The sequence below is a fragment of the Athene cunicularia genome, assembly GCF_003259725.1.
Source record: "Athene cunicularia isolate RWA chromosome 18 unlocalized genomic scaffold, athCun1 chr18_part1, whole genome shotgun sequence".
Taxonomy (NCBI): Eukaryota; Metazoa; Chordata; class Aves; order Strigiformes; family Strigidae; genus Athene; species Athene cunicularia.
Window position 1 is genome coordinate 12,948,161 of NW_020799123.1, and position 9,924 is coordinate 12,958,084.

At 52.5% G+C, this 9,924-nt stretch overlaps 1 protein-coding gene across 4 annotated transcripts in view; it reads left to right on the plus strand.

The window, feature by feature from the left end:
- Positions 1 to 1,227: 1,227 nt before the first annotated feature.
- The window catches only part of TBC1D16 (TBC1 domain family member 16), a 26,228-nt gene continuing 17,531 nt past the window's right edge, over positions 1,228 to 9,924 (plus strand). The window contains exons 1-3 of one of the 4 annotated variants that reach the window (XM_026861193.1): positions 1,228 to 1,440; positions 6,181 to 6,416; positions 7,457 to 8,087. In XM_026861193.1, the coding sequence (XP_026716994.1) occupies positions 6,239 to 6,416; positions 7,457 to 8,087 (809 nt within the window). In that variant the 5' untranslated portion in view covers positions 1,228 to 1,440; positions 6,181 to 6,238. Of the gene's footprint in view, positions 1,441 to 4,020; positions 4,232 to 5,431; positions 5,510 to 6,012; positions 6,417 to 7,456; positions 8,088 to 9,924 lie in introns of those variants that run through there. The other 3 variants (XM_026861194.1, XM_026861192.1, XM_026861195.1) reach the window with 3 other exon arrangements.

Sequence of the window (9,924 nt, forward strand, 5' to 3'; positions counted from 1 at the left end):
CTCCTGCGGAGCCCCCGGGGCGGTCGGCGGGCTGGGGGCTGGCACAACGCGAAATACTTCCTCAACTTTATCTGCTGCTCCTTCGGAGTGCTCCGCACATCTTGGGGCTTTTTGGTGATTTCCGCCCCCTGGGGGAGGGGGCCTGCCCTCGGGGTACCCCAGGAGCTGCCGCTTCCTTTGCCGAGCCCAGCCGCCGGCGGGGACGGGAAGATGGATGGTCGCCATCCCTGGCAATTATTTGCTGTTTGGCCTTCAGGCGCTCCGGGGCAGGGATTACGTGTTGATAGATTGCTCGCTGTGCTGCTGACACTCGGTAAAACAACTCTGCTTCCTCCTCTCTGAGCCCTGCCCGTCTTTGCGGTTCTCGGACTGGTAGCGTGTCTTGCGAAGGTGTTACGTTCGTAGTTGCCCCTCTGAACAGGGAGTAATAAAAAATGAAAGATCCTTTAAGAAAAAATAGTAAAAATGTTCAGACCGGGATAGCTCAGGGTAAAGATCTGGGGGTTGCAGCTTCTTTTGAGGGTTTGTAGCCTTAGAGGAGCTCGTTCCCGTCCTGGTGATAACTTGGCTGAGAGCAGAGAAGTCTGGAAGCTGCTGCTCAGCCCCTGCGTTGGGGTTGCTGAACACGCGGGTTTCTCCTCTGCGTCTCGCTGTGTGGTTGGTGTAAAGCTGGAGAGCGGGGACGGGGCAGAGCGTCGCTTTCTCTGTCCTGCTGGCAAGAAGGGGCACGGTCCTGCCCGCGCCTGGGTGGAAAGGAGACTGTTTCAAAGCATCAGCAGCAGAGACGGGTGCTCTGGTGTCCGTCACGTTAAGAAAAGACTTTGCAATTGGTCCGTTAATTCAGCTGGGAAGGCAGCTCCTGGGATTTTTCAGCTGCTGATAGTTAGGGATGGAGTACTGCGGCCGGTACCAGGCCACGGCTACGGGGCACTGGCCATAAAAAGCCGTAGGAGTGTTACCTACTGCGGTTCCGTCATGTGGAATGGTGTTTAGTCTTGGGCCGGAGGGACATACGGCACAAATGAATTCTGAGCGCTAAAGCGTGTGTTGTGGTTTGACTTCAGTGCTGGAGGGGCGGTAAGCTTCTGTTTGCTTTTTTATGCCTGAGCAGGTGTGGCTGGGAGCAGGCGGCAGGCTCCCATGATAGCATTGCATTTCCCTTTTTATCTCTGAGTCACAAACTCGCAGGATTTAGGCTGCTGTCCCTTTTTTACCTTCTCAGCTGAGATGCATCTGAGCGAAATCTGTTCCACTGAAGTGACTGGAATTGGAGTTGTGCGAGTGTCAGGATTTCAGCCTTCGCTGGTGACTGCTGTTACTTTTCCTTTACTCTGTGCTCTGCGTGCCACTGCTGCACCAGCAGGTCAGGAATGAAAGACTTTTTGGTGACCTACATAATTCTCCCCATGAAATGGGATGACTTCAGAATGGCTCCCTATGGTAAACTTTTTTCCTTGATTTGGCTAGGTCATCTTAAATAGCTTCAGCTAATAGCTAGTAGTTTTGAAAGCTGCTTTTTTTTTTTTTTTTTTTTTTTCCCCCCCTAATGTAGAGGTATTATGATACAAAGGGAAGGTCATTACAAGGGCTCTCACGTATACACAGAGAAGTATAGATCAAGTGAGTGACTAGCTGAGGGTTGCACAGAAAATCCAGTCAGAGGACCGGAAAGAAGCTGCGAGTCCTGACTCTGGTTCCTGCACTCTGCTCCAGCCGCTCTCCCTTCCAGCTCTCTCTAACCTGTGCTTGAGCTACCAGAGCTGCAAACCCACATTTGCTTTTCCCAAGGGGAGGAGGAGGCAGCGACTGCTGTGGTCTTCGAGACCTCCACAGTGCAGTGACTCTCTACTCCTTAAATATGTAAAATCAAATGTGAGTTATTAAGAGGAAAAAAAAAAAGGAAGAAAAAGCTTGTTGCTTTTCTCTTAAGGCGTTTCATGCTTAAATTTGGTGCCGATGTTTGACAGCTCGTGTTTCTCCTCAGTGCCCAGACACGCTGTAGGTCTCACGTTTCACTTCAAGAGCCCTGTAGTTCAGCTTATTTTCCTTGTAAAGCTATTAAACTCCTGCACAGCAAATCTGCCCTCGGAGCCTCCGGACCCGCTGCCAGGCACACAGCGCTCAGCAGCGGGACTTGTCAGCTGCAGCCAGCCCCAGCGCGCAGGCTGTCCTGTGCCTCTATGGGCTAAACTTAAGCGTGAGAGAGGCCTTTTGCCTTGTGTGCCCACAAACTGCTCCGGAGACGGCAGCGAGGGGCTGGAGCTGCAACAGCCCGGGCGGGAGCCCCGCGTTGCCCTCCTGCGCCAGGCCGCGGGAACCCTGCGCAACCGGAGGCAGCAACATTTGGTCCAGCAGCGTCTGCCAAGGTGAGGGCGCGATCTGCCAAGCCAAACAGGATTTTGTTGTTGATGGGTTTGTGAGAAGGGGAAGGGCAGCTCCGAGGCAGGCGAGCAGCCGGTGCTATTTCAGATGCTGCTGGCTGGAACTGGTCAGGCTCTTGTGAAGAGGCTCCTGGGGTGATTTCAGGAGTTGGCTCCTCAGCACGTTGCTGAGATCGCGTGTAGCTGAGAAGTGCTGGCACTGACTGGGAGAGCAGCCAGGGGCTGTGCGAACAGACTCGGTAGCTGTAGCAGAGATTTTTAGTGGTGACAGTTGATGTGTGGGAGAAGAAAATGTATGTGTGCTTAATAAATATTGGCACTCAGCAAGAGCTTATCAGCTAATTCAGTGCTTCAGCTTCTGGAGAGCTGGGTTGTCTCTGCCACATTGAAAATAATCCCTTCAGATCAAGGGATAAATAAAAAATTAATATGAAAAATAGGGGTTTTTTTTGAATTGTGCTGATTTAATGGTGACTTAGCTGTAGGACAGTTCCTGCCTGCCTTCCCAAGCTCCCACAAGAGGCAGCAGCAATACCTGCCTCTCCTCATGACCCCGGCGCCATGGACTGTGCGTGCAGCCCTTGTCCTGCCCAGAGGAGGGCTGAGAGCAGAGCAAACCCACAGATCTGGTCTGTGTTGCATGAACTGCCTTTTAGGAAGGAGAGGCACATTGACATGCTGTGTTTCAGAGGCTTTTGGGGTTGTACAAGTGGACTAGATGAACTTCAGAGGTCCAGCCCACCATCCGGTCCGAGCTGGGGGCCTGTCTTTGAAACCCCCCAGCAATGGAAATGGCCTCCTCCGGTTGCCCTGTTCTGGGACACCCTTGTCCCTGCTACCAGAATGGCTAAACCAGATATTCCTTGCCATGGTTTAACTGGCTTACTACTTCTCCTGTCCTCCAGAGACAGCTCTTCCTTTTTTTGGCAGTGCCAGTTCTGGTGTGTGAAGACTTTTGATACATCTCCCTTTCTTTAATCTTCCCTTAAATCTCTTCCCGTGCCCCAGAGCACTCTTGTCACTCTCCCTGAAACTGTCCAGTGACTTGCATCTGATTTTCTTTAAGGCTGCACCCAAAGCGACACAGAATTCCCTGGCCTGTGGTGACAGCGGAAGGATCATTTGAGTCCCAGTACGTCTGGCTGCTTGTTTGCAGCACTGCAGTGGTCTCTGGTTCCTGATGTGTAGCTCTTCCGCAAGACAAATGCACCAGACTAAATTTCTGTGCTGATGGGACACCATATTCTTCACCTTCTGTCTTTTGGGGGGTTTTTTGTTTCCTTTTCCCAGCCTGCGTGTGCGGACCTGCAGCGCCGTCCACCTGCCCGTGCTGAAGCGACAGGTGTTCCGGAGGATCAAAGCCGTAATTTCCCTTCAAATTCCTCCCTCTTTCCAGGCAGCAGCTTTTGATCTTTTACCTGTTGCTTTGTTCTTTCTCTGTTAGGTAAAAGCTAATTAAATGTTGCCTGTGTTGGCAGAGGAGTCGCGCACCTCTGCCTGCGCTCCGGAGAGCCGCGGGGAGCTGCAGCAGGACGCCGCACAACCTCCCGTCCCGTACGTGCGGCTCCATCTGCTGCCCGTGGTAGGAAATGCTCGCTGGTGGACTCAGGAGGCATTCCCTGGTCAACAGCCGCAGTCCCCTGACACCACCTTCCCCCTTTGCCTGTGCAGATTTTGCTCTTCTGGAGTTCTGATGGAACGAATAGCCGACCTAGCTGAAGGTCTGGGTGTCCAGGCTGGCCTCAGTCTCGATGGCAGCGCTGGGCGGGCTGTGCTGCCTGCAGCACGGGGTGGTGACAGATGACCCTCTTCCGACGCGCTGGGGGCTCCAGGCCTCTGATGCTACACAGGTTGCTCCACGTCGCTGCTTCGGACTCCCTCGACGCTGTGTTGAAACGGCGTGTTGTAACTTGGTGGTGGGAAGGAGGAGTCGCAGCAGAGGTTACTGCCTGTATTCTTGCAGGGTGCAAGGAGAGGAAAGGTCACTTGCTTTTTAAATGTGGTTGAGGCAAATGACTTTAAGATATAACCTAGGCCAGAAACAGTACTGTGTTTTTTGGCAGTCTGGACCGGAATGAGCATATGGTTCCGCTGGGGTTTGGTTTTGGGGGCTGAGACACGAAGATACCTGCTGTGTTTGGTGCTAGGAGGAGACAGGAGTGTGAAGGACTTGCAAAGTAATTGTCTTACCCTAAACGCTTGCTGGGCACAGTGCATAGCAGGGTTGAGGCTTCTCCGACAGGTTCCAGCCAAGACTGAAATACAGAAACTGCTTGTGCTGTGATTCAAGCTGACAAATGCGGAGATTGCCGGTTAAACCAATAGTTTGTCCTTTAATGAAAGCTCTGTCAACTGCTTGGCACTCTCATTTGCAATCTTCTGTATGTAGAAATCTGTCAGAATCGGGACAGCTGTTTTCCTTCCCTGCAGGTTCGCCCTGCTCTTTGAGGAACGCTGGTTTGTGTTTGTCCTTTCTGCTTCTCACGCCGTTCGAGCCGTGTTTGCAGAAATCGGAGCTGTTCGGTGTTTGATGACACTTGCTCTGGGCCCCTGAAGGTTTCCTGCATGCAGTGCCCCTGATAGTACAAGTCAGGGCCCGTCTGCTCGTCCCGTTTCTGGCTGCCCTGTTGTTGCTCACAGGCCGGGGAGTGGGACTTGCCCCGGGGGACACACCGAGCTGACCCCCCCCCGGGCTGCCCCGGACCCACACCGTGGCGGTGTGTGGTGTGTGCTCGGTTGGGCTGGCCTCCTTGCGAGCGAGGCCGTGTAAACGCAAGGGAACAACCGTCGAGGTTTCCTCTCCTCACGTGCTTCTGGCAGAACAGAAGTTGCCGTGCCTCGGGCTCAGCTTCCCAGCAGGGACAGCAGCGGGTGGAGCCCGCTCTGCCCCGGAGCTGCGCTGGGCTGGCCGTGGGCTTGCTTTGTGCGAGACCCACCTGCTGTTTCAACGCATCGAGTCTTCCTGAGCCCTCTGCTGAAGAGTCTGTAGCTTGGGCGACCCCCCTGGGTTCACCGTGGAGCTCCCCATCAGCAGCCCCGAGGAGGAGCTCGTCTCATGGGAGTCGAGAGCTTACTCGGTGCTGAGTCGGGGTCTCCCTCCGCCGTTAGCTGGAGTTGCCTGTTGAGAGGTGACGTGGCTGCCCTGAGTTGCTGTGCCGCTACCAGAGTCTGCCCGCTCTGTTGAACAGGGGTCTCTTGCCACTCTTCCCTGAAAAGGCTTCATTTAACCATCACTGCTCAAAACCCAGCCCAAAACAAAACCTCAGGTGCCCAGCAGGATTGCATCGATAATTGATAAACACAAGACGAGCTTGGTTTGATCAGTGTGGTTCTTTGGAGGTCGGTGGTTACTCTAGGTGAAGCAGCAGCCCCTGGTTTAATGCGGTCTCAGCAGTTTTTCTGGGCTGAAGGAGTCCTCCAGGGTCTGCTCTGACTCCCTGACATCCCCAGGGCAGCGACATGCTGGGCAGCTCTGCATCCCTGGGCTGGTCCCCTAATGGGCAGTTTTCAGTGACAAGCATTACTCTTGTGTTTCCTCCCCACAGTAACTATTAAAATGTAGAGTTTTGCTGCCTTTATATTTCTTTGTTGCAGAGAAAAACATCCTGGAATTCTGTACTTCAGCATCTTTAAGACGTAGAGGTGATGTTACAGATCCAGAGCGTTTGAAGGCCCTTGCCTGAGTCGCAGGGCTGATGTGGCAGCTGATGGGAGATCTCTTCCTTCTCAGAGGGCGGTAGACACGTGCTGTGCTGTCGTTACGTTTGTTCTAACACTATTCTTTCCACCTTCTTGGCAGATCTCCTGAATTTGGCTCCTGATTAAAGCTGACAGATAATGGAAACATTTCCTTGGCGATGTCTCTGGGGCGACTCCTCCGACGTGCCTCTTCAAAAGCTTCCGACCTCCTGACCTTGAATCCTGGTGGTGGCAGCAGTTCATCTTCTGTACTTGATGGGGAGATTATCTACTCTAAGAACAATGTCTGTGTCCACCCACCTGAGCTGCTACAAGGCATCGGGGAGCATCATCCAGGTGATAGGCCGTTGCAGACACTGCTCGCTCACTCTTTTTCTCTTTCCTGGGGTGTGTGTTTGTATCAAATTCAACATCTTGGGCTCTAAAGAAGGAAGAGGTGCCAGTGGGGGACAGGGCAAGGCAGTTCTTACGCAAGACTAGGGAAAGCCACCTACAAGCTGATCCATCAGCTCTTCTTTCAGTAGGAAAATGGATGATATTTCTCCTTTCTCCTCTGGTCTAGCATGGATTTGCCTGTTCTAGTAAGTCCTTTTGTATTGCCAGAAGGTGGACAGTTGACATTTGAGGACAGTAGCTTCTGCTGCTCTTTCAAATACACGTATTGTTCAGGAAAGCCAAGTATCATCCTGTAACTGGCATTGCTAGAGTGGCCTCAACTACCATTGGTAAAGGAAAAAAAGAAAACCTGCTTGTGGCTGCGTGCACTAGAGTAAATGAAGATAAATACTGCCCTGTGCCTTTATTCTCATCTGGTATTGTGCTCTTTCATGTTCTCATCAAAGAGAGCCGTGGCTACTGGCTTAGCTTCACAAAACTAATTATTCTGTGAACATTGACCCACGCTTCCCTCCTTCTGTGTGTGACTCTCTTCCTATTGGCTTTCCATGAAAGTTGTAGCGCTTTAGCTACAGCAAGGTAAATATTCTTGAGAAAGAAATGTTTAGCTGGCACTTGAAGTTGTTTAACTAACAAACAGTAGAAGTTTTTCATGTGGCAACATATTTCAGAATTTACTCTTGATTAGTAATCCATCCAGGAAGTTGAAGTATTTGCATGTCATTTCTGCGTCCGCTTAGGCCAGAGGGAATTTAGGCTGTTCAAACGCCATGTGCAGACTTGAAACTATTTGTAAATACTGACTAATGCTGAGCACAATTCATCTGGTAGAATCCTGTCCTGGTAAATAAAAGGGTTTGTTTTGCCCATGTGTAATGGTGGTGAAGTGGGGGGGAGATGGGGACGGCCAGATTTCAGGCTTTTGCAGTTTCCTAAGAATAAAGCTGTGTCTAACCGATGGCGCCTCTGCTCTCTCCAAGGCTATTTGTGCTTGTACATGGAGAAGGACGAGCTCCTCGGAACCACACTTATCCTTGCCTGGGTGCCAAACTCCCGCATTCAGAGGCAGGACGAGGAAGCCCTGCGCTACGTCACCCCCGAGAGCTCCCCCGTCCGCAAAGCTCCCCGCAAACGCGGCCGCCACGCTCAGGGCTTCGGCACCGGCCGTCAGGCTTCCCCCACCGAGCAGGGAGGGGCAGGGCTCCTGCAAGGAGAAGACGTCCTGACTGTGTCACAGCTTGGGAGAGATGTGGCTGCCGTCAGCTCCCCCTCTTCGGACGGGGAGAGGCTCTCCCAGTGCTGCCCCGTGGCAGAGGGGGCCCGCGGCTCCCCCCAGCCTGCCCGCAGCGACTCAGGAATCCTGTCGACAGTCAGCTCTCAGGAGGAGCACAGCAGGTCGGAGCTGGCCGTGGAGGGGCCGGAGGAAGGCCCGGACTGCAGGCCAGAGCCGGGGGAGGACGAGGGCTCCTTGGAGCTGTCTGCCGATGACGTGAGCAGGGACAGTACTTTTGACTCGGATTCTGATGCCTTCTCTTCCCCCTTCTGCCTCTCTCCCATTAGCGAAGCCCTCGGGAAAAGCAGCAGTTCTGTGTTTCTGGATAACGAAAGCAGGTGAGTGTATCCTTTTCTCCAGTTTCTGGGTGAATACCTGTGGTGCTGGTTGCCGAGCTCGGAGATGATGAGGGAAATTGAGAAGCTTCACAGTGGCGCTGAGCTGAACATCCTGTCTTGCTTCAGACACCTGTATAATTCACAGGAAATTATTTGTCAGCCAGCCCTACTTCTGCTCACTGAACCCTGGCCCCGAACGTTCAGGGCTGCGTATGTACAGTTGTTCAGGTGAACTGAAAGCAGCGTTACTAAATTAAAAAGGCCCCTCGTCGGTCTAATTGGCTCTGCTGAGGAGATGTGCTAGTCACTTCTTGTGGCAGCCACATCAAAGCGTCTCTCTGACTTCCTCTGAGCCGTGGGTGCCTCTGCAAGGCACCGTGTTGACACGGAGCCTGCATGTATGAGCTTGTTGTGCTGCTGTTGGGAGCGTGGTCCCACTTAGGACGTATAAATATTAATTCCTGCGTGTCTAACCTGGGTATTTTAGTCAGGGCTGATATATCCGAGTGTCAGTGCTCTCAGTGGCATCTGCAGTAAACTCTGCCCGGGGGAAGGAGGGAGCAGGGTGCCTGTGTAACTCGCTGTGCGTTTCTGCCTTCCTGCTCTGTGCGGTGTCACGCACCCCCACCTCGGGGAGGATGGCTGTGCTGCCCTCGGGGGGCACCGTGGGGCTGATTGTAAGGGTACGCTTCACCTTTGAAACCACCTGAAACGGGAAAAATGAGTCCTGCTTTGTGCGTGCCAGCGGTGTACAGACTACATTAAGACTTGACGTTTGAGGAGATTTTCCCTCTTTTGTTTTATGGGCTGATCTCAAGCCCAGAGATGCCAGTAAGAACAAGGTTTGTGAAGGAAGTATTCTAATTGATTCAGCTCTCTCTGGGTATTTTAAAATGCTTCGGTGTGGTGATGTCAGACTTGGTATCAGCTTCGTATTTGCTACGTGTCCTAGCAGTATGCTCTAATTTCTGTGAGCCCACAGGGGTTTCTGGGCACGAGCTCTGTGGCAGTGGTTTGAGCAGTGCCTTGGCCCATCCCATCCCATCCCATCTCTCCTCGGGCTGCAGAGCGGCCGCAGGGTGCCCAGGATGGGCCTTTGGTTGCCAAATCGTGTTGAACAACCTCAGTTTGACAGTGACCCTTTTAGCTCTCTAGATACGAGGCCTGGCAGTCTTTTTGGACGAGTATTCGTAGGAATGTAGGAGACTGGAAACTACAGAAATGTCACAAAACGCAGCTTGAAAAAATTCTACAGAGGGATCTTTGAATGATTAACAGATGCCTGATAACTGTCTGTATTTTGTTGGTTCTTGGGCTTTGAGTCCCGCTCAGATTGTGTTCTAGCACCAGGCTACTGCTTGGGGGTTGTAACTTCTAGCTGCGTACGCTTTCAAAGAACGTCGTGTTGGCTTAGAAATGTCTCAGCCTTGACTTAAGAAACAGAAAACCCCCAAATCCACGGCAACCAAAGCCTCTGTTTCTTTAAGGTGTGTAAAGTTTTTGTTTCCTTCTGTTTGAGCTGTCCCTGTTACTCTGAAAAAAGTGAAGTTTTGGAGGTTTGGGGTTGGTTTTTTTTTAAAGCATTTTTTTAATAACTAAAATATAATTAAAATGCTACTGTGAACATTTCTGAGTTCCAGCATTAGGATTCCTCAGGGACAAACATTCCCGGCTTTCAGCAGGTGTGTGGGGAAGCCCTGGCCCGGGTCACCCGCGCGCCCCGAGCGAGGGGTCGGCATCGCGGGGGGCGCGTTGGGAGTCACGTCCTGGCTGCTGAGACCCGGGGGATCGAACCTCCCCGCGGAAACCCCCCGGCCTTGGCCTGTGCTGCCCGGGG